General features: G+C 35.5%; 1 protein-coding gene and 1 pseudogene across 1 annotated transcript; both read right to left on the reverse strand.

Annotated features, from left to right (window-relative positions):
• Positions 1 to 12,702: 12,702 nt before the first annotated feature.
• On the reverse strand, positions 12,703 to 13,470 carry LOC136030815 (ATP-binding cassette sub-family F member 1-like). Its single transcript, XM_065709861.1, has one exon. The coding sequence runs from the start codon at positions 13,468 to 13,470 to the stop codon at positions 12,703 to 12,705; it is 768 nt and encodes a 255-aa protein (XP_065565933.1).
• Positions 13,471 to 17,576: 4,106 nt separating this feature from the next.
• LOC136030816 (ATP-binding cassette sub-family F member 1-like) lies at positions 17,577 to 18,191 on the reverse strand (annotated as a pseudogene).
• Positions 18,192 to 25,135: the final 6,944 nt, after the last annotated feature.

Consider the following 25,135-nt stretch of genomic DNA (forward strand, 5'->3'; position numbering starts at 1 on the left):
AGACAGACAACTTATTTTTATATATATAGATAGATATAATTCTAAAATTGTCAGGTAATTTTCTATTTTGAAATAAAAACTAAAAATTATTGCTCAGACAACATAAATATTTTTGATATTTACATAATAGCTTTAGTGGTTCTGGACTGAAAACTAAATATGCTAATCAAATTGGGAATTGCAATCTTTTAGGTTGAAAAGGCAGATCCATTGGAATCATGAGAATGCGTGGAATAAGAAAAGCCTCACCCTCAAAAGGCCCTGTCAAGATTGTTGCCTCTATTACGTTATAACAGACATAACACGTCATTTGTGTCCCGGTGTCCCAGTCTGTAGTTTCGTTAGTCGACAAACATGACGTCAGACGACAAACAACTTCATGACGACATACAGCTCAATCCTTATAATGGACGTCAGTCGACAAACATGACGTCAGTTGACACACAAACATGACGTCAGTCGACAGACAGACAAACAACTTATTTTTATATATATAGATATATATATATATATATATATATATATATATATATATATATATATATATATATATATATATATATATATATATATATATATATATATATATTTAACTACGTAAAACTTGCGAATATACAACATTCTTTGCTGTCCTATTATCTGTCCATATAAATAGATTGTCAGGTTTACCAACTCTTGAACATGCAACATAATAATTGTCCATGGGAAAACAATCCGTATTCATATCTATACCGCATTTTTCTAATGATTGCCCTTCAGCTTTGTTGATGGTGATTGCCAATCGAACATTTCATGTGTCCCCGTCGTCGTTTATTTATCCCCCTGTGCCTCCGGCGTCCCCGTTGTAGTTGTGTCCAGGTCGTCATTTATATTCCCTGTGTCCCGGTCGTCATTTGTGTCCCGGTAGCCCAGTCTGTAATTTCTCTTTGAGTGTCCCGATCGTCATTTATATAGATACTAGCTGTTGGGGTGGCGTTTCGCGCCACCTCAACACCTAGTTGGTGGGGCGCTTCGCGCCCCCCAAGCCCCCCCGTGCGCGTAAGTCGTTACGCGCCATATAAGTTACGCGCCATTGTAGTTGTGTCCCTGTGTCCCACCTGTGAATAGAGATAGATGTAAATATATGTTTTTAACTACGTAAAACATGCGAATATACAACATTCTTCGCTGTCCCATTGTCTGTGCATATAATAGATTGTCAGGTTACTGACTCTTGAACATGCAACATATAATTGTCCATGGGAAAACAATCCGTATTCAGATCTATACCTCATTATTCTAATGATGTGTCCCTGTGTCCCGGTCGTCATTTATATTCCCTGTGTCCCGGTCGTCATTGTGTCCGGTGTCCCAGTTTGTAATTCTCTTTGAGTGTCCCGGTCGTCATTTATATTCCCTGTGTCCCGGTCGTCATTTGTGTCCCGTTGTCCCGGTCTGTAATTTCTATTCGAACAATCCCTGTGTCCCGGTCGTCATTTATATATCCCGCCTGTGCCCCCGGCGTCCCCGTTGTAGTTGTGTCCCTGTGTCCCGGTCGTCATTTATATTCCCTGTGTCCCGGTCGTGATTTGTGTCCGGGTGTCCCAGTCTGTAATTTCTCTTTGAGTTTCCCGGTCGTCACTTATATTCCCTCTGTCTCGGTCGTCATTTGTGTCCGGTCTGTAATTTCTCTTTGAGTGTTTTTTCTTTTTAGTTTTTTTTTAGTTTTTTACCTTTTTTCTTTTTCTTTTTTCTTTTTCTTCTTTATTTTTCAGTGTCACTATGAAGTACATATCGACGAACCTTTGTTTTTTTAACTTAAATCTGGTAGGCATTGATGATCCTATCCAAGTCAAAATCCCAAACCCAATCATCATCGCTATCATTTTCAGTTTTGATATGTTTTGACTCTCGCTGTCCAGGTGGATTTTCATCTAACTGCGCGGGTTTTGCGTTCTTTAGCCGCAAGCCTGTTTCCTTGCTGTTCTTGTGATTCCTCGGAACGCTTTCTTTTCTTACTTTCTCTATCAGCAGCAAGTTTTTTGGCATAAACTCTTTGAGCAGCTTCCTCGGCTGTTGCCATTGTAGGTTCTTCAGTCATTTTACAATTAAACATTTTTCCGTGAACAAATGTCTTAAATACCATTAATGACGTCACCGTCATAGCAAAAATGACGACAACTAATTTCATGACGTCAGTCGACACAGAAACATGACGTCACCTGATCCACAGACAGACAGACAACTTATTTTTATATATATAGAAGATATAGGTACAGTTTCATTTCAGTTTTTTTTTTCTTTTTTAGTTTTTTCTTTTCTTAATTTTTTTCTTTTTTAGTTTTTCTTTTTAAGTTTCTTCTTTTTATTGATTTGTTTTCTTCAATTTGTCAATGTTCATTCTAACATTGACACTTGGAAAAATCTTTACGTGCCAAGCAAGCTAAAGCTCCAACAATTTATAATAAACCTCAAAACTTTGGGTATCTGTTTTAAGTTTTCGAATTACCTCAATCTTTTGTCAAATATATTGAAATATTTGTGCAATTCCCAGTTTTTTTTTAGTTTTTTCTTTTTTAGTTGTTTAGCTTTTTTTAGTTTTTTTCTTTTTAGTTTTTTACCTTTTTATTTTTTTTTTTACATTTTTTCTTCTTTCAGTTTTTTCTTTTTTAGTTTTTTTTTAGTCTTTTCTTTTTAGTTTTTTTTTAGTTTTTTACCATTTTTCTTTTTTCAGTTTTCTTTTTCTTCTTTATTTTTCAGACGTCATATGCAAGCCCTCAATACAAAATACATACAACTTATTTTTATATATAGATAAGATATAATCTGGCGTAACAGACATAGTGTAACAGACATAAAAGACAGACATCTTATTTTTATATATATAGATTTTTATATATATAGATACAGTTTCTTCTTTAGTTTTTTTTCTTTTTTAGTTTTTTCTTTTTTTTTTTAGTTCTTCTTTTTATTGATTTGTTTTCTTCAATTTGTCAATGTTCATTCTAACATTGACACTTGGAAAAATCTTTAAGTGCCAAGCATGCTAAAGCTCCAACAGTTTATATTAAACCTCAAAATTTGGGGTATCTGTTTTAAGGTTTTCGAATTACTTTAATCTATTGTCAAAATATGTTGAAATATTTGTGCAATTCCAGTTTTTTTAGTTTTTTAGGTTTTTTTAATTTTTTTTTTAGTTGTTTAGCTTTTTATTTTTTTACGTTTTTTCTTTTTAGGTTTTTTCTTTTTTTAATTTTTTTAATTTTTTTTTTAGTTTTTTCTTTTTAGTTTTTTTTTAGTTTTTTACCATTTTTCTTTTTTCGAATTACTTTAATCTATTGTCAAAATATTTCGAAATATTTATGCAATTTCCAGTTTTACATTCTAGTTTGTTTTCTTTTATATATATAGAAGATATAATCTGGCGTAACGGACAGACAACTTATTTTTATATATAGATTAGAACGTTAGTTTTTAATCTTTTTTAAGTATATTTTCTATCATATTAAAAATGATTTTAGGATTTGAGATCAAACTATTTAAACTATAAATTTTTTTTCTTCAGTGTGTTAAGTACAACTTGGCCCATTTTTTCCCTTGATTAATGTCAAAACTCTGATAAAGTCTTTTTTTAGACAGTGAAAACAGATACAAAAATCATGATATTTCTAGCACATATACAGCAATCGTCATCAGGAGAAATATTAAAGCATTAAAATTGAAACGGTTTCTGTTGTTCACCAAAAACAGCAGTATCTGTTTTCACTGTCTAATAAGTGAACTTGTCCCCATTGGAACGTTTATTTGTTCGTCATAGAATGGCAGCGTGGCCTTTGAAAAAAAATTACCTAATTGAAGATAATATGTCGAAACCACCACTTATTAATTGTTTAAACAAATCTACTTTTTCATTACCATAAAATAGACCATGAAAAAATTTTTTTGTAGAGACCTCAGTAGTCCCTTCCAAAGACCTTGTTTTAGTCAGTAATTTTGACATTCAAAGAAGACTCAAATAAACCAAAATTCTTAGAAAATACTGAGTGGATTGTTGCTGTCTATACGATTATTCATTTGTTGAAATCTTTTTTTTTGCAAATTTGTGCTTAAGTAATATTAACTATATTTGTACAAAATAATCTATTTGGCATTGGGCAGTTTCTTTCGAAATGCGTTTTTCATTTTTGGTTATTATGGACTGTGTTTCGCCTCTTACTAAGCGCAACAACTGTTGCAGCCATGATTTTTCAAAGATAATGTCAAACAAGAAAAAGGTCTTTGGCTTTTTCTTATTTGGAATAGTAAGAGCCAACCTCAGAGAATCAGGCAGCTAAGTAATTTCAGTTTGCTATTATTATAAACTTACATAGTCACCATTTATACAGAATTATACCGATCTTTTAGGTAGTTAAAAGTGAAATCCTATTTTGATCTTCATATGTAAGATGATTTTAATAACATTTTTTACTCATTTTTATTCGAAAATGGAGTTTTAGAAAAATCAGGTTTTATTTTAAAATTAAATTTGTTAATTACAAAAAGTTTCTGATTACAAAAAGTTTCTAAATGCGGCAGTTTTTAAAAAATGAGCCATTAAACAGATCTCTATATGTCCAGCGTCCCTCTAGCTATGGAAAAAAAAGATGCCTTTGATGCAAAATGTGATGACAATGAGCAATTTCCTTGTTTCACAATTCAATGGATTTTCCTTGTTGTTCAAGCCACAAGGCTGCAAATTTCCTTTTTAGGGGTTTCAGGCAAGATGATTCTAATGGTGTACTTTTTAGTTCGATCTTAGACTTTTTTTTTGAAGTTACGAGATGTTTTATTTCTTAGTATGGGACGTGATCATCTCTTACTAGGTTGCCGCCACCGCCACAACCTTTATCTTTGTTTTGTTCTTAGTATGGGACGTGATCATCTATTACTAGGTTGCCGCTATCGCCACAACCTTTATCTTTGTTTTGTTCTTAAGTATGGGACGTGATAATCTCTTACTAGGTTGCCGCTACCGCCACAACCTTTATCTTTGTTTTGTTCTTAGTATGGGACGTGATCATCTCGTACTAGGTTGTCGCTACCGCCACAACCTTTATCTTTGTTTTGTTCTTAGTATGGGACGTGATCATCTCTTACTAGGTTGCCGCTACCGCCACAACCTTTATCTTTGTTTTGTTCACTTGAGACCACGTGTATTTTTATAAAAAAAAAAAATCAAAGTGATATTTTCAAATTAAATGTCAGATTAAGTTGAACTAATACAAAATAAACTTTCTTTAAATTTTCAGATATTTCTCTAGTTTAAATTATAAAATTATATTTGCTGCTGAGAGAGCATAACTATTTTAGCAGTTTACATAACAGCTTTACAGGTTTGGAACTGAAAACTAAAATAAGATGATATTAATTAAAAATTTACTTTTCAGATACTTTTAAGTTAATTATATGTAATTAAGTTGCTAAGATACTTATATAGTAGTTTTGAATTGAGAGGCAAATAAAATTATTCTATCTATTAGCCTTCTATTATGTTAAAAATGAGATCCTTTCTATAACTATATCTATTTTGATTCAAAGAGTAGAATCAAATGCAAAGCACAAACTGGTAATGCAAGTGGCAAGCAAAGCAGATGACCACTCAATTGTTTATTTTTCCCATAGGAATTTGCCACTCTGTCAAAGGAATTGAGCATGACAAGAGAACAGCTGTTGGAAAGAGAAGAAGAAATATCCGAATTAAAAGCAGAAAGAAATAATACTAGAGTAAGTACAGCCATAAATGAATTGTGAAGAGGAAACTTTCTGTTAGAATAACCAATTTTTAGTTATTCTAGCTATTCTATTGACTTATTTTTAGTTAATAATAATGAATTTTTTGCAGGAATAAACAACAAAAAAACAGGTCTGTTTAATAACTGAAATTAGAAATTACTTTGTCATTGATGATATTTCACCTATCTCCTGTCTCCTATCACCTATCACCTATCTTCTGTTAGGTTGCCTAAAATCAAAATTCATGGTTTCTCTTGTTCTTATTTTCTAATTCTAATCGATGAGGGTTGAGGGCTTTTGTAATTATAGTTTTTTATGGCACTTGGTATTAACCAAGTGACATATAGCATCGCAAATTCTGTCAGTCTGTCGGTCTGTCTGTCTGACGGTCCCGGTTTTGCTACTTTAGGGCACTTCCAGGTAAGCTAGGACGATGAAATTTGGCAAGCGTATCAGGGACCGACCAAATTAAATTAGAAATAGTTGTTTTCCCATTTGACCATCTGGGGGGGGGGGCGGTTATTTCGGAAAAAGAGAAAAAATGAGTATTTTTAACTTATGAGCGGGTGATGGGATCTTAATGAAATTTGATGTTTGGAATGATATTGTGTCTCAGAGCTCTTAGTTTAAATCCCGACCGGATCTGATGACATCGGGGGGAGTTGGAGGGGAGAAACCTAAAATCTTGGAAAACACTTAGCCTATAGTGGAGGGATCGGGATGAGACTTGATTGGAAAAATAAGCACAAGTCCCAGATACATGATTGACATAATCGGAACGGATCCGCTCTCTCTAAGGTAGTTGGGGGGGCGGTAATTCTGAAAAATAAGGGATTTTTAACTTACGAACGGGCAATCGGATCTCAATGAAATTTGATATTTAGAAGGATATCGTGTCTCAGAGCTCTTATTTTAAATCCCGACTGGATCTGGTGACATTGGGGGGGGGGAGTTGGGAGGGGGAAACCTAAACTTGGCAAACGCTTAGAGTGGAGGGATCGAGATGAAACTTGGTGGGAAAAATAAGCACAAGTCCTAGATACCTGATTGACATAACCAGAACGGATCCGCTCTCTTGCGTGTAGTTGATCGGGATGAAAATTGGTGGGAAAAATAAGCACAAGTCCTAGATACATGATTGACATAAACGGAACGGATCCGCTCTCTTTGGCGTAGTTGGGGGAGGGGTTAATTCTGAAAAATTAGAAAAAATGAGGTATTTATAACTTAGGAACGGGTGATCGGATCTCAAAGAAATTTGATATTTAGAAGGATATCGTGTCTCAAACCTCTTATTTTAAATCCTGACCGAATCTGGTGACATTGGGGGAAGTTAGGGGTGGGGGAACCTAAAATCATGGAAAACGCTTAGATTGGAGGGATCGGGATAAAACTTGGTGGGAAAAATAAGCAGAAGTCTTATTTAAGCAGAAGAAAAACATTTTCTTAATAAAGCAAACAAGAGCTAAGAGCTCATATATCACTTGTGACGAGGCGAGAAGAGCTAAGAGCCAAGAGATCATATGGTATGAGCTCTAACCAAATTCTATGAATCAATAGATTGATTTGAAAAGGAAAATAAGAGCCTTAATGCCGGTCAGGATTTAAAATTAGAGCTCTGAGTCACGATGTCCTTGTAAATATCAAAATTCATTAAGATCCGATCACCCACTCGTAATTTATAAATACCTAATTTTTCCTCTCCTTTAGCCCCCAGATGGTCGAATCTGGGGAAAACGACTTTATCAAGTCAAATTGTGCAGCTGCCTGACACGCCTACCATTTTCATCGTCCTAGCACGTCCAGAAGCACCAAACTCGCCAAATCACTGAACCCCTCCCCCCAACTCCTCCAAAGAGAGCGAATCCAGTACGATTCTGTCAATCACGTATCAAGGACATTTGTTTATACTATCCACCAAGCTTCATCCCGATTCCTCCACTCCAAGTGTTTTTCCAAGATTTCCCCCCCAACTCCCCCCAATGTCAAAAGATCTGGTCGAAATTTGAAATAAGAGCTCTGAGGACATGGATTCCTTCTAAAAATCAAATTTCATTAAGATCCGATCATCTATTCATAAGATAAAATACCCATATTTTCATGTTTTCCAAGAATTCCGCGTTTCCCCCTCCCACTCCCCCCAATGTCACTGGATCTGGTCGAAATTTAAAATTAGAACTTTAAAGCACAAGATCCTTCTAAATATCAAATTTCATTAAGATCTGGTCACCCTTTCGTAAGTTACAAATACCTCAATTTTCAAAATTACCCTCCCCCCAATTCTACCAAAGAGAGCAGATCCGGTCCGGTTATGTCAGTCACGTATCATAGACAGGTTTCTATTCTTCCCATCCAGTTTCATCTGATCTCACCGCTTTAAGTATTTTCTAAGATTTCCGGTCCTCCCAACTGCCCCCCCCAGTTACGCTTGATCTGGTTGAGATTTAAAATAAGAGATCTGAGTTACGAGGATCTTCTAAATATGAAGTTTCATGAAGATCCGATCACTCCTTCGTAAGTTAAAAATACGTATTTTTTTCTTATTTTTCAGAATTAACCCCCCCCCCCCCATAGAGCGGATCCGTTCCAATCATTTAAATCACGTATGTAAGACTTTTGCTTATTTTTCCCAGCAAGTTTCATCCCGATCCCTCCAATCTAAGCGTTTTCATGATTTTAGGTTCCCCCCACCCCAAACTTCCCCCAATGTCACCAGATCCGGTTAAGTGGGGGGCCGGTTAATTTGGAAAAAATAGAAAAGATGAAGTATTTTTAACTTATGAGCGGGTTATGGGATCTAATGAAATTTGATGTTTGGAATGATATTGTGTCTCAGAGCTCTTATTTTAAATTCCGACCGGATCTGATGACATTGGGGGGAGTTGGAGGGGGGAAACCTAAAATCTTGGAAAACACTTAGAGTGGAGGGATCGGGATGAAACTTGATGGGAAAAATAGACACAAGTCCCAGATATATGATTGACATAATCGGAACGGATCCGCTGTCTTTGGGGTAGTTAGGGGGGGGGGGTAATTCTGAAAAATATAAAAAAATGAGGTATTTTTAACTTAAGAATAGGTGATCGGATCTCAATGAAATTTGATGTTTAGAAGGATATCGTTTCTTAGAGCTCTTATTTTAAATCCCGACTGATCTGGTGACATTGGGGGGGATTTGGGAGGGGAAACCTAAAACTTGGAAACACTTAGAGTGGAGGGATCGGGATGAAACTTGGTGGGAAAAATAAGCACAAGTCCTAGATACATGATTGACATAACCGGAACGGACCTGCTCTCTTTGGGGGAATGGTTAATTCTGAAAATTAGAAAAAATGAGGTATTTTTAACTGACGAACGGGTGATCGGATCTCTAGGAAATTTGATATTTAGAAGGATATCGTGTCTCAGAGCTCTTATTTGAAATCCTGACCGGATCTGGTGACATTGGGGGAAGTTTTGGGTAGGGGAACCTAAAATCATGAAAACGCTTAGATTGGAGGGATCGGGATGAAACTTGCTGGGAAAAATAAGCAAAAGTCTTACATACGTGATTTAAATAATTGGAACGGATCCGCTCTATGGGGGGGGGGGGGGTTAATTCTGAAAAATAAGAAAAAAATACGTATTTTTAACTTACGAAGGAGTGATCGATCCACATGAAACTTCATATTTAGAAGATCCTCGTAACTCAGATCTCTTATTTTAAATCTCAACCGGATCAAGCGTAATTGGGGGGGGGGGCGCAGTTGGGGGGACCGGAAATCTTAGAAAATACTTAAAGCGGTGAGATCAGGATGAAACTGGATGGGAAGAATAGAAACCTGTCTAAGATACGTGACTGACATAATCGGACCGGATCTGCTCTCTTTGGTGGAATTGGGGGAGGGTAATTTTGAAAATTGAGGTATTTGTAACTTACAAAAGGGTGACCAGATCTAAATGAAATTTGATATTTAGAAGGATCTTGTGCTTTAAAGTTCTAATTTTAAATTCCGACCAGATCCTGTGATATTTGGGGGAGTTGGAGGGGGAAACCAGAATTCTTGGAAAACGTGAAAATATGGGTATTTTATCTTATGAATAGATGATCAAATCTTAATGAAATTTGATTTTTAGAAGTTATCCATGTCTCAGAGCTCTTATTTCAAATTCCGACCAGATCTTTTGACATTGGGGGGAGTTGGAGGGGGAAATCTTGGAGAAACACTTGGAGTGGGAGGAATCGGGATGAAGCTTGATGGATAGTATAAACAAATGTCCTTGATACGTGATTGACAGAATCGTACTGGATTCGCTCTCTTTGGAGGAGTTGGGGGGAGGGGTTCAGTGATTTGGCGAGTTTGGTGCTTCTGGACGTGCTAGGACGATGAAAATTGGTAGGCGTGTCAGGCAGCTGCACAATTTGACTTGATAAAGTCGTTTTCCCAGATTCGACCATCTGGGGGGCTAAAGGGAAAGGAAAAATTAGGTATTTATAAATTACGAGTGGGTGATCGGATCTTAATGAATTTTGATATTTAGAAGGACATCGTGACTCAGAGCTCTTATTTTAAATTCTGACCGGCATTAAGCCCTTTATTTTCCTTTTTAGATCAATTTATTGATTCATTGAATTTGTTAGAGCTCATACCATATGATCTCTTGGCTCTTAGCTCTTCTCGCCTCGTCACAAGTGACATATGAGCTCTTAGCTCTTGTTTACTTTTGTTAAGAAAATGTTTTTCTTGTATGTTTTGAACGTTTAGTAACTTATTTAATTTGAATGTTCAGTTTTTCCAGTTAGATTATTTGCTGTACTAGGTCATCATTTCGATCAGCCATAGTTTTCTGCAGCAATTTTTCTATTTATTTTTTACTAAAACTATTGCTATGTATTTTGGGAAGGAGGATTTGCAGTTGCACGGATATTAATATTTATTTTCTATGAGATTATAGCCATCGTGAATCTCATTTTGTGGGTACGTGAATCCCATTTATGTTTTGAACGTTCAGTAATTTATTTAATTTAAATGCTCAGTTTTCTAATTAGATTACTTGCTATATTAGGTAATTATTTTTGATCAGCCATAGTTTTGTGTAGCAATTTTTCTATTTAATTTTAACTAAAAATATCGGAATGGATTCTGGGAAGGAGAATTTGCAGTTGCACGGATTTTAAATATTTTTTTTTTATATGAGATTACAGCCATCGTGAATCTCATTTTGTGGTTAGGTGAATCCCATTTATGTTTCGAACGTTTGGTAATTTATTTAATTTAAATGGTCAGTTTTTCGAATTAGATTATTTGCTATAATCTTATATTACTATAAGGCAAATAGTTATAGTATATACTATATAGCATAGTATATACTATAGTATATATAGTATACTACAGTATATATAGTATACATAGTTTATATAGCATAATAATTATAATATATAATCATAACATACAATATAGTAAATATTTAGATTATTTGCTATAAGGACTAAAGCCAGAAGTCTCAAGTAAAACTAATTCGTTTTCGGCGGGTACAACTAAACCCAAAGCTGCAGACAATTAAGCCAACAGTTGGATTTAAAACGAGGCCAACAGCTGCAGACAATAACGCCAACAGTTGCAAGTAAAACTAATATGTTTTCGGCGGGTAAAACTGAACACAATGCTGCATACAATAAAGCCAACAGTTGGATCTAAAACAAAGCCAACAGCTGCAGACAATAAAGCCAAAAGTCTCAAGAAAAACTAATACGTTTGCGGCGGGTACAACTAAACCAAAAGTTGCAGACAATAAAGCCAACAGTTGCAAGTAAAACTAATACATTTTTGGCGGGTACAACTAAACCCTAAGCTGCAGACAATTAAGCCAACAGTTGGATCTAAAACAAAGCCAACAGCTGCAGACAATAAAGCCAACAGTTGCAAGTGAAAATAATAAGTTTTTGGCGGGTACAACTAAACCCAAAGCTGCAGACGATTAAGCCAACAGGTGGATTTAAAATAAGGCCAGCAGCTGCAGACAATAAAGCCAACAGTTGTAAGTAAAACTAATACGTTTTCTGCGGGTACAAGTAAACCCAATTCTGCAGACAATTAAGCCAACAGTTGGATCTAAAACAAAGCCAACAGATGCAGACAATAAAGCCAACTACAAGTACAAATAAATCCAAAGTACAAGTACAAGTAAGCAGCTGCAGACAATAAAGCCAACAGTTGCAAGTAAAACTAATACGTTCTCGGCGGGTACAACTGAACCTAATGCTGCAGACAATTAAGCCAACAGTTGGATCTAAAATAAAGCCAACAGCTTCAGACAATAAAGCCAACAGTTGTAAGTAAAACTAATACATTTTCGGCGGGTACAACAAAACCCAATGCTGCAGACAATTAAGCCAACAGTTGGATCTAAAACAAAGCCAACAGTTGTAGACAATAAAGCCAACAGTTGCAAGTAAAACTAATACATTTTCGGCGGGTACAACAAAACCCAATGCTGCAGACAATTAAGCCAACAGTTGGATCTAAAACAAAGCCAACAGTTGTAGACAATAAAGCCAACAGTTGCAAGTAAAACTAATACGTTTTCTGCGGGTACAAGTAAACCCAATTCTGCAGACAATTAAGCCAACAGTTGGATCTAAAACAAAGCCAACAGCTGCCGACAATTAAGCCAACAGTTGGATCTAAAATAAAGCCAACAGTTGTAGACAATAAAGCCAACAGTTGCAAGTAAAACTAATACATTTTCGGCGGGTACAACTAAAACCAAAGCTGGAGACAATTAAACCAGCAGTTGGATCTGAAACTAAGCCTACAGTGCAGACAATTAAGCCAACAGTTTCAAGTAAAACTACTGAATGATTAATTTTTTATACTAATTTCGATTTGGTTGGTGGGCAGCAATGTTAGGATTGCTAATCTGTTCCCCTAAGGCCTGTAATACTTTTTTTGTAATCGTCAAAATTACCCTCTATTTTTTGATTGTCTGATTTTCAATCACATAGAGGGTATAATATTCTATTAGATGATTATTGTGGATGATCATCACAACCCCACCTTTATAAGCATTTAACGCGTCCTTTAACGCGTTTATGGACTCAGTATCCAGATTATTTGTGGGTTCATCAAGGATGAGCAAATTTGGGGCAGTAAGAAATAACTCAGTTAGGACAACCCTATCTTTCTGACTACCGGATAGGTCTTTATTCTTAATACAGTGGGCGTGCGGGGACAGACTGATTGTGCCCAAGGCCTTTCTTTCATTTTGAGGCTTACCATCTAGTAATGCGCCAAAGCGCTGCAGTAGATATTCTGTGGGAGACTCATCAGCAGAGAGGTGCTCTTCTGAATGCTGGCTAAATTTTCCAATCTTTAGACGAGAGTAACGTGTTTCTTTTCCCTTCTGAGTGTTTTCACCGATAAGCAATCTTAAAAATGTGGATTTCACCACACCATTTAGTCCCGTGATAGCCACACGTGATTCCATCCCAATAGTTAATTGTATTTCCTCAAATAGAGGCCTTTCCGGCATCCATCCAAATGTAACTCTATCCATTTCAAGAATGGGAGATCGCAGGTCGGATGTAACTGGAAAGGAAAACTTTACTGTATATTCTTTATGTTTTTGAAGCAATTCGGGAGCCTTAGCGTCCTCGTCAGTAGTTTTCAACTTTTTTGTTTCTTGCTTCTTTTTAAGTTTTGATTCAGCTTGCTTTTTCGACTTTCCTTGGGCTTTCATTTGTTTTATATTTTTTTTTAGTTCATATCCTTTTGATTTTTTTTAACTTTGGTAAATTATTTCCTTATAATGGGAATAATTCCCTTTATAATAATTTAATTTTTTCGGTCTGTACAGATATGAATTATGTCTGTACAGACGTTGTCTAGGATGGATTGATCGTGCGACACGATTAGTAGTGTCTTTTTCCATGCTTGAAGGTAGTTATCAAGCCAAAAATATGCCTTAAAATCTAGCTGGTTTGTAGGTTCATCGAGCAACAAAAGAGGTGGTTCCAAGTATAAGGCTCTCGCGAGCGAAATCCTCATCCGCCAGCCACCAGACAAGTCTTTTGAAGCTTTGTTTTGCATTTCAGAATCAAATCCAAGACCAGAAAGAATTCGACGAGCTTTAGATTCTGCTGAGTCAGCTCCAATTGCTTGCCATTCACTGTTTATTTTAGTCTTTTCTGAATTTTTTCAATATTTCCCCCATATTTTTCTTAATACGTTTCAAGTTTTTCTCTTTCAGCCATTAGTTTACAGCGTTCAGTGTCTGCATTCAGAATAATTTGAACTGATGTTTTTTCATGGGCTAAAACTCCCTGTTCACAAAGTAATGCGTGAATATGAGGTGGAATTTGAAGTTTTTTCTCAGGCAATATGGACGAAGCAATTTTTGTCTTGCCAGATCCATTTCGGCCAACAAGGCCATACCTCTGCCTATTGTTATTGAAAACGAAGCATTTGACAAAATCTCAAGGGTACCTGCTTTAATTGACAAACAGTAAATCTTTACATCACTAATTTCAATTTTGCCTCGGCCATTAGCAAATTGTTGTACCGGAGACAGAGAAAAGGCCTCCTCACATGCACTAGCGCCGGAACTTTCCATTTCAGATGTTGCAATTTTACTCTTATTGTTTGCCTGCTCTTTCTTTTTATCCTTGCGTGAGAGCTTTGGTAGGTCAATGTTAAATTTTTTAGGCTCACCTTTTTGAAAATCTTCACTGAATCCTTCCTCATCAAAATCTTCGGCAACTGGTGTCTTTTCCTCTTGTTTCTCTTTTTTTGAAGTTTCAGAGTTTGCAGCAATTATTCTTTTTCGTGCTTTGGCGTCTTTTTCTCCTATTCCCAGTTTTATTTTTCTTTGGGCATCATCTTTAAATGCAGTCGCCTCCTGTCTCTTCATACTTTTAACAGCTACGGTTACAGGTTCAGCAACTTTCTCCAGCATTTTTTTGATCCCTTTCCAGTAGCTTAGACTGTGAGAGCTTTGGTAGGTTGTCGTTAAATTTTTTTCGGCTTACCTTTTTGAAAATCTTCAACGAATCCTTCCTCATCAAAATCTTTAGCAATTTTTCTTTGGGCATCATCTTTCAATGCAATCGCCTCCTGTCTCTTCATACTTTTAGCAGCTACGGTTACAGGTTCAGCAACTTTCTCCAGCATTTTTTGATTCCCTTCCAGTATTTTAGACTGTGAGAGCTTTGTTAGGTTGTCGTTAAATTTTGTTGGCTCACCTTTTTGAAAATCTTCAACGAATCCTTCCTCATCAAATTTTTTCTGCGACTCCATAGCCTCCGTGGCTGTTTTGAGATCTCTTTTTTTATTATTATAAAGGGATTTTCTAATACCAGCATAACAAATGACACCCACAATTGTAGTTCCAATTAATATTTTATTTATACTATACATATTCGTTACTTCTTATCAAGTGGTTGATGCATCTGGAATCACAAGTAATATAGTGAAATGACGTCATGGTTCTTCCCCATCTGTGATGTCATAAAAAATTATTTTTCTCTAAATACTCGTATATATTTAGTTGTTCGAAGGGGACAACTAAAACTAGTACATTTTTGAAGGGGGTAACTAAACCCCAAGCTGCAGACAATTAAGCCAACAGTTGGATCTAAAACAAAGCCAACAGCTGCAGACAATAAAGCCAACAGTTGCAAGTAGATCTAATAAATTTTCGGCGGGTACAACTAAACCCAACAATTGCAAGTAAAACTAATACATTTTCTGAGGGTACAACTAAACCAAAAGCTGCGGACAATTAAGCCAACAGTTGGATCTAAAACAAAGCCAACAGCTGCAGACAATAAAGCCAACAGTTGAAAGTAAAACTAATACATTTTCGGCGTGTACAACTAAACCCAACAATTGCAAGTAAAACTAATACATTTTCGGCGGGTACAACTAAACCAAAAGCTGAAGACAATTAAGCCAATAGTTGAAAGTAAAACTTATACATTTTCGAAGGGGACAACTAAACCCAAAGCTGCACACAATTAAACAGCTGCAGACATTAAAGCCAACATTTGCAAGTAAAACTAGTATATTTTCGGCGGTTACAACTAAAACCAAAGCTGCAGACAATTAAGCCAACAGTTGGATCTAAAAACAAAGCCAACAGCTGCATATAATAAAGCCAACAGTTGGAAATAAAAGTTATACATTTTCGAAGGGGACAACTAAACCCAAAGCTGCACACAATTAAACAGCTGCAGACAATAAAGCCAACATTTGCAAGTAAAACTAGTATATTTTCGGCGGTTACAACTAAAACCAAAGCTGCAGACAATTAAGCCAACAGTTGGATCTAAAAACAAAGCCAACAGCTGCAAAGAATAAAGCCAACAGCTGCAAGTAAAACTAATACATTTTCGGCGGGTACAACTAAACCAAAAGCTGCAGACAATAAAGCAAACTGTTGCAAGTAAAACTGATAAAGTTTCGGCGGGTACAACTAAACCAAACAATTGCAAGTAAATCTAATACATTTTTGAAGGGGATAACTAAACCCAATGCTGCAGACAATTAAGCCAACAGTTGGTTAGCCAACAAAGCCAACAGCTGCAGACAATAAAGCCAACAGTTGAAAGTAAAACTAGTAAACTTTCGACGGGGACAGCTAAACCCAAAGCTGCAGACAATTAAGCCAACAGTTGGATCTAAAACAAAGCCAACAGCTGCAGATAATAAAGCCAACAATTGCAAGTAAAACTAATAAATTTTCGGCGGGTACAACTAAACCCAACAATTGCAAGTAAAACTAATACATTTTCTGCGAGTACAACTAGACCAAAAGCTGCAGACAATTAAGCCAACAGTTGGATCTAAAACAAAGCAACAGCTGCAGGCAATAAAGCCAACAGCTGCAAGTAAAACTAGTGCATTTTCAAAGGGGACAACTAAACCCAAATCTGCAGACAACTAAGCCAACAGTTGGATCTAAAACAAAGCCAACAGCTGCAGATAATATACCTACAATTGCAAGCAAAACTATTACGTTTTCGGCGGGTACAACTAAACCAAAAGCTGCAGACAATTAAGCCAACAGTTGGATCTAAAACAAAGCCAACAGCTACAGATAATAAAGCCAACAGTTGGAAGTAAAACTAAAGCCAACAGTTGGATCTAAAACAAAGCCAACAGCTGAAGACAATAAAGCCAACAGTTGGAAGTAAAATTAAACATTTACGAAGAGGACAACTAAACCCAAAGCTGTAGATAATCAAGCCAACAGTTGGATCTAAAACAGAGCCAACAGCTGCAGACAATAAAGCCAACAGTTGCAAGTAAAACTAGTACATTGTCAAAGGGGACAACTAAACCCAAAGCTGCAGACAACTAAGCCAACAGTTGGATCTAAAACAAAGCCAACAGCTGCAGATGATAAACCCAACAATTGCAAGCAAAACTAATACGTTTTCGGCGGGTACAACTAAACCAAAAGCTGCAGACAATTAAGCCAACAGTTGGATCTAAAACAAAGCCAACAGCTGCTGATAATAAAGCCAACAGTTGGAAGTAAAACTAAAGCCAACAATAAGATCTAAACAAAGCCAACAGCTGCAGACAATAAAGCCAACAGTTGGAAGTAAAACTAATACATTTCCGAGAGGACAACTAAACCCAAAGCTGCCGATAATCAAGCCAACAGTTGGATCTAAAACAAAGCCAATAGCTGCAGTCAATAAAGCCAACATTTGCAAGCACAACTAATGCATTTTCAGCGGGTACAACTAAACCAAAAGCCGCAGACAATTAAGCCAACAGTTGGATCTAGAACAAAGCCAACAGTTGCAAGTAAAACTACTGAGTGATTAATTTTTTATACTAAAGATTTCGATTTGGTAAGTGGGCAGCAATATTAGGATTGCTAATCTGTTCCCCTAAGGCCTACAATACTTTTTTTGTAATCGTTAAAATTACCCTCTATTTTTTTGATTGTCTGATTTTCAATCACATAGAGGTATAATCTTCTATTAGATGATTATTGTGGGTGACCATCACAACCCCACCTTTATAAGCATTTAACGCGTCCTTTAACGCGTTTATGGATTCAATATCCAAATTATTTGTGGGCTCGTCGAGGACGAGTATATGAGGCGCAGTAAGAAATAACTCAGTTAGGACAACCCTAGCTTTCTGACCACCGGATAGGTACGAATTTTTAATATAGTGGGCGTGTGGGGACAGGCCCATTATGCCCAAGGCCTCTCTTGCATTTTGAGGCTTACCATCTAGTAATGCGCCAAAGCGCCGCAGCAGATATTCTGTGGGAGACTCATTAGCAGGGAGGTGCTCTTAGGAATGCTGGCTAAATTTTCCAATCTTTAGATTGGAACGTGTTACTTTTCCTTTCTGAGGATTAGTGTCGCCCGTTATCAGTTTTAAAAATGTGGATTTCCCCACACCATTTAGTCCCATGATTGTCACACGGGACTTCATGCCAAGAGAAAGGTTTATTTCCTTTCCGGCTCCCATCCAAATGTAACTGCATCCATTTCAAGAACGGGAGATCGCAGGTCGGATGTAGCTGGAAAGGTAAATTTCACTACATAGTTTTTTTTTAATTTTTTGAAGCAATTCGGGAGCCTTGGCGTCCTCGTCAGTAGTTTTCAACTTTTTTGTTTCTTGCTGCCTTTTAAGTATTTTTTTTCAGCTTCCTTTTTCGAAACTCCTTGGCTTTCATTTGTTTTATTTTTTTTTGTTGGCAATCATAATCGTTTTGATTTTTTTTTAGCTTTTGGTTTTTTGCTTTCTTATAATGGGAATAATTCCCCTTATAGAAAAATAATTTTTTTTGGTCTGTACAGATATGAATTATGTCTGTACAGACGTTGTCTAGGATGGATTGATCGTGCGACACGATTAGTAGTGTCTTTTTCCTGCTTGAAGGTAGTTATCAAGCCAAAAATATGCATTTGCATCTAGGGCGTTTGTAGGCTCATCGAGCAACAAAAAACTTGGCTCCAAATATAAGGCTAAGGTAGTAGTAGTAGTATCTCCTAACCTAACCTAAGGCCTGTAATACTTTTTTTTTGTAATCGTCAAAATTACCCTCTATTTTTTTGATTGTCTGATTTTTGCAATCGTTCCCCTAGTTGTTGATTGGTCCTTCCAATGTGAAATTTTCCACATAAACAGGGGACTCTGTAGACACCACTACCTAATATAGGGTCCGTTTTATCCTTTCCCGAGTTGAAAAAATGTTCAACTTTTTGTTCAGTTTTAAAAGAAACTGAGAGATTATGTTTTTCTTAAATTTTTTCCAAGTTTGTCGCTGAGTTTTGAGACGTATGGTAATGTAGTGAAAGTTTTTTTCTCAATTGCCAGTGTACCTGAATCAAGGGGGACGGGCTTCCTGTTTTCCTGTTTTATCTTTTTTAATCGTCTATCTATTATATTTTCAATGAGGTTCATTGGGTAGCCATTGCAGAATAGAATATATTTAACATAATCTAACTCGGATTTTACATCCGATTTTTCATTTCTTATTCCCTTTCTTTGTTTTCATATGTCATGCATAGCCAGTATGGTCTCAGAACGTATTTACCAACGTTTTGGAACCAAATCAGGCGGTTGATTATCCATCTGAATTTTTAAATTCCGTGGATCTTTCAGGGTTTCCACCACACGTTCTACAACTAAAAACAGGCGTACCAATAATACTGTTAAGAAATATCAACCCACCAAAGCTTTGCAATGGCACGCGACTTGCCGTAAAAAAAAATAATGGAAAACGTAATACAGGCCACAATCTTGACAGGGCTTTTGAGGGTGAGGCTGTTCTTATTCCTCGCATTCCCATGATTCCAACGGATCTGCCTTTTAATTTAAAAGATTGCAATTGCCAATTCGATTAGTATTTGCAATCACCATCAACAAAGCTCAAGTCAATCATTAGAAAAATGTGGTATAGATCTTAATACTGATTGTTTTTCCCATGGACAATTGTACGTTGCATGTTCGAAGGTCGATAAACCTGACAATCTATTTATATGCAGCGACAATTGGACAGCGAAGAATGTTGTATATTCGCAAGTTTTACGCAGTTAATTTGTATCGTATCTATCTATCTATCTATCTATCTATATAAAAACGAGTTGTGTGTATGCATGTTTGTTTGTTTGTAAAAAGAGCGTTTGCATATGACGTCATTATTAGTACATAAGGCTTTGTATATGCACAGACAATGGGAAAGCCAAGAATGTTGTATATTCGCAAGTTTTACGTAGTTCAAAACACATATATAAATCTATCTATATTCATAGGTGGTACACAGGGACACAACTACAATGGCGCGTAACTAATATGGTGCGTAACGACTTACGCGCGCGCGGGGGCTTTGGGGGGGCGAAGCGCCTCCCCAACAGCTAGTGTATATATATATATATATATATATATATATATATATATATATATAACCTAGTTGGTGGGGGCGCTTCGCGCCCCTCCCCCCCAAGCCCCCCGCGCGTGCAAGTCGTTACGCGCCACTGTAGTTGTGTCCCTGTGTCCCACCTGTGAATATATATATATATATATATATACATATATATATATATATATATATATATATATATATATATATATATATATATATATATATATATATATATATATATATATATATATATATATATATATATATATATATATATATATATATATATATATATATATATATATTATATATATATAATATATATATATATATATATATATATATATATATATATATATATTTTTAACTACGTAAAACTTGTGAATGTAGAACATCTTGGCTGTCCCATTGTCTGTGCATATAAATAGATTGTCAGGTTTACCGACTCTTGAACATGCAACATATAATTGTCCATGGGAAAAACAATCTGTATTCAGACCTATACCTCATTATTCTTATGATTGCCCTTGAGCTTTGTTGATGGTGATTGCTAATCGAACATTCCCTGTGTCCCTGTCGTCATTTATATATCCCCCCGTGCCCCCCGGCGTCCCCGTTGTTGTTGTTTCCCTGTTTCCCGGTCGTCATTTGTGTCCCGATGTCCCAGTCTGTAATTTCTCTTTGAGTGTCGTGGTCGTCATTTATTCCCTGTGTCGCGGTGTCCGGTCGTCATTTTTGTCTCGGTCGTCATTTGTGTTCCGGTGTCCCGGTCTGTAATTTCTCTTTGTGTGTCCTGGTCGTCATTTATATTCCCTGTGTCCCGGTCGTCATTTGTGTCCCGGTGCTTTGTTGATGGTGATTGCTAATCGAACATTCCTTGAATCCCGGTCACTTTCTCTTTGAGTGTCCCGGTCGTCATTTATATTCCCTATGTCCCGGTCGTCATTTGTGTCCCGATGTCCCGGTGTGTAATTTCGTCAATCAACAAACATGACGTCAGTCAACACACAAACATGACGTCACCTGACAGACACATCCACAGACAACTTATTTTTATATATATAGATTGATAGATGTCACGGTGTCCCGGTCGTCATTTGTGTCCCGATGTCCCGGTCTGTAATTTCGTCAGTCGACAAACATAATGTCGGTCGACACACAAACATGACGTCACTCGACACACAGACCCACAGACAAACTCTTGAACATGCAACATAATAATTGTCCATGGGAAAACAATCCGTATTCAGATCTATACCGCATTTTTCTAACGATTGCCCTTGAGCTTTGTTGATGGTGATTGCTAGTCGAACATTCCCTGTGTCCCTGTCGTCATTTATATATCCCCCTCTGCCCCCGGCGTCCCGTTGTAGTTGTGTCCCTGTGTCCTGGTCGTCATTTGTGTCCCGGTATCCTAGTCTGTAATCTCTCTTTGAGTTTCCCGGTCGTCATTTATATTCCCTCTGTCCCGGTCGTCATTTGTTTCCCGGTGTCCCGGTCTGTAATTTCTCTTTGAGTGTCCCGGTCGTCATTTATATTCCCTGTGTCCCGGTCGTCATTTGTGTCCCAGTGTCCCGGTTCTAACATTGACACTTGGAAAATCTTTACGTGCCAAGCATGCTAAAGCTCCAACAATATATAATAAACCTCAAATTTTGGGTATCTGTTTTAAGGTTTTCGAATTACTTTAATCTATTGTCAAAATATATTGAAACATTTGTGCAATTCCCATTTTTTTTTAAGTTTTTTTCTTTTCTTTTTTTTTTTTAGTTTTTTAGCTTTTTTAGTTTTTTTTTTCTCTTTAGTTTTTTAGATTTTTTTAGTTTTATTTTCTTTTTAGTGTTTTACCTTTTTTATTTTTTGTGTATTTTATGTTTTTTCTTTTTAGGTTTTTTCTTTTTTTAATTTTTTTTTATTTTTTAGTTGTTTTTTTTTTATTTTTAAGTTGTTTTTTAGTTTTTTCTTTTAGTTTTTTTAGTTTTTTACCATTTTTCTTTTTTTAGTTTTCTTTTTATTCTTTATTTTTCATACGTAAATACATATCGCCGAACCTTTGTTTTTTTTTTTACTAAAATCTGGTAGGCATTGAGGACCTTATCCAAGTCAAAATCCCAAACCCAATCATCATCGTTATCATTTTCAGTTTTGATACGTTTTGACTCTCGCTGTCCAGGTGGATTTCATCTAACTGCGCGGTTTTGCGTTCTTTAGCCACAAGTCTTTGGGCATAAACCCTTTGAGCAGATTCCTTGGCTGGGTCCCGGTCATCATTTGTGTCCCGGTATCCCAGTCTGTAAGTTCTCTTTGCGTATCCCGGTCGTCATTTATATTCCCTCTGTCCCGATGTCCCGGTCGTCATTTGTGTCCCGGTGTCCCGGTCTGTAATTTCTCTTTGAGTGTCCCGGTCGTCATTTATATTCCCTGTTCTATTGTCTAATATTTGTGCAATTCCCAGTTTTGTTAGTTTTTTCTTTTTCTTAGTTTTTTAGCTTTTTTTAGTTTTTCTTTCTTTTTAGTTTTTTATTTTTTTACATTTTTTTCTTTTAGGTTTTTTCTTTTTTTCATTATTTTTATTTTATAGTTTTTTTTAGTTTTTTTCTTTTTAGTTTTTTTTTTTAGTTTTTTACCTTTTTTCTTTTTTCAGTTTCTTTTTCTTCTTTATTTTTCAGCATCACTTTGAAATACATATCGCCGAACCTTTGTTTTTTTATCTAAAATCTGGTAGGCATTGATGACCTTATCCAAGTCAAAATCCCAAACCCAATCATCATCGCTATCATTTTCCGTTCATTTTACGTTTTGACTCTCGCTGTCCAGGTGAATTTTCATCTAACTGCGCGGTTTTGCGTTTTTTAGCCGCAAGCCTTTTGGCATTAACCCTTTGAGTAGATTCCTCGGCTGTTTCTTCTGCCATTTTAAGATCTATACTAAAATTCCTCTTCACGTGCCAAGCTTGCTAAAGCTCAACAATTTATAATAAACCTTAAAATTTTAAGTATCTTTTTTAAGGTTTTCAAATTACATTAATCTATTGTCAAAATATTTCGAAATATTTATGCAATTCCCAGTTTTTTACATTTAAACCCTCAACACAAAAGTTTTACATTTAAACCCTCAACACCTAGTTGGTGGGGGCGCTTCGCGCCCCCCCCCCCCAAGCCCCCCCGCGCGCGTAAGTCGTTACGCGCCATATTAGTTACGCGCCATTGTAGTTGTGTCCCTATGTCCCACCTGTGAATATAGATATATATAAATATATATATATATATATATATATATATATATATATATATATATATATATATTACATATATATATATATATATTACATATATATATATATATATATATATATATATATATATATATATATATATATATATATATATATATATATATATATATATATATATATATATATATATATATATATATATATATATATACTAGCTGTTGGGGGCGCTTCGCCAACACCTAGTTGATGGGGCGCTTCGCGCCCCCCCCCCCCCAAGCCCCCCCGCGCGCGTAAGTCGTTACGCGCCATATTAGTTACGCGCCATTGTAGTTGTGTCCCTATGTCCCACCTGTGAATATATATATATATATATATATATATATATATATATATATATATATATATATATATATATATATATATATATATTATATATATATATATATATATATATATATATATATATATATATATATATATATATATATATATATATATATATATATATATATATATATATATATATATATATATATATATATATATATATATATATATATATATATATATATATATATATATATATATATATATATATATATATATATATATATATATATATATATATATATATATATATATATATATATATATATATATATACATATATGTTTTTAACTACGTAAAACTTGCGAATATACAACATTCTTTGCTGTCCCATTGTCTGTGCATATAAATAGCCATCGTCATTTATATATCCCCCTGTGCACCCCGGCGTCCCCTTTGTAGTTATGTCCCTGTGTCCCGGTCGTCATTTATATTCCTGTGTCCCGGTCGTCATTTGTGTCCGGTGTTCCAGTCTGTGATTTCTCTTTGAGTGTCCCGGGCATCATTTTATTCCTTGTGTCCCGGTGTCCCGGTCGTCATTTATATCCCCCTGTGCCCCCCGGCGTCCCATTGTAGTTGTGTCCCTGTGTCCCGGTCGTCATTTATATTCCCTGTGTCCCGGTCGTCATTTGTATCCCGGTGTCCCGGTCTGTATATACATTCGTTTTTTAGTTTGTTTTTCTCCTTTATTTTTTTTCCTTTTTCTTTTTTTCTTTTTTAGTTTATTTAGATTTTTAGATTTTTTAGTTTTTTTATTAGTTTTTAGTTTTTTTGTAGTTTTTACCATTTTTTTAGTTTTTTTAGTTTTTTTTTTACTTATGTCCTGGTCGTCATTTATACTCCCTGTGTCCCGGTCGTCATTTGTGCCTCGGTGCTTGTTGATTGCTAATTTATATTATATTTATATTTATATTTTTTATATTTATTAATATTTTTTTAGTTTTCTTTTCTCTTATTTTTCAGTTTTTTCCTTTTTTTTAGTTTTTTCTTTTTAGTTTTTAGTTTTTTTTTACCTTTTTTAGTTTTTTAGTTTTTTTAGTTTTTTAGCTTTTTTGGTTTTTTTATTAGTTTTTAGTTTTTTTTTAGTTTTTGCCTTTTTTTAGTTTTTTCAGTTTTTTTTTAGTTTTTAGTTTTTTACCTTTTTTTAGTTTTTTTTAGTTTTTTAGCTTTTTAGTTTTTTTTCTTTTTAGTTTTTTTTTGTAGTTTTTACCTTTTTTAGTTTTTTTTCTTCTTTTGTATTAGTGTGAAATAATTCAGACGTCATATGCGGACAAACACGACGTCACTCGACAGACAGACAGACAGACATAACCCACAAACAACTTATTTTTATATATATTTATTCATATTTTTTAGTTTTCTTTTTCTCTTTTATTTTTCAGTTTT

Source organism: Artemia franciscana, chromosome 9 (assembly GCF_032884065.1).
Source record: "Artemia franciscana chromosome 9, ASM3288406v1, whole genome shotgun sequence".
Taxonomy (NCBI): domain Eukaryota; kingdom Metazoa; phylum Arthropoda; class Branchiopoda; order Anostraca; family Artemiidae; genus Artemia; species Artemia franciscana.

Excerpts from the sequence above, each read along its gene's own strand:
- LOC136030815 (XM_065709861.1), bottom strand. The coding sequence starts at position 13,470 with ATGAAAGCCCAAGGAAAGTCGAAAAAGCAAGCTGAATCAAAACTTAAA.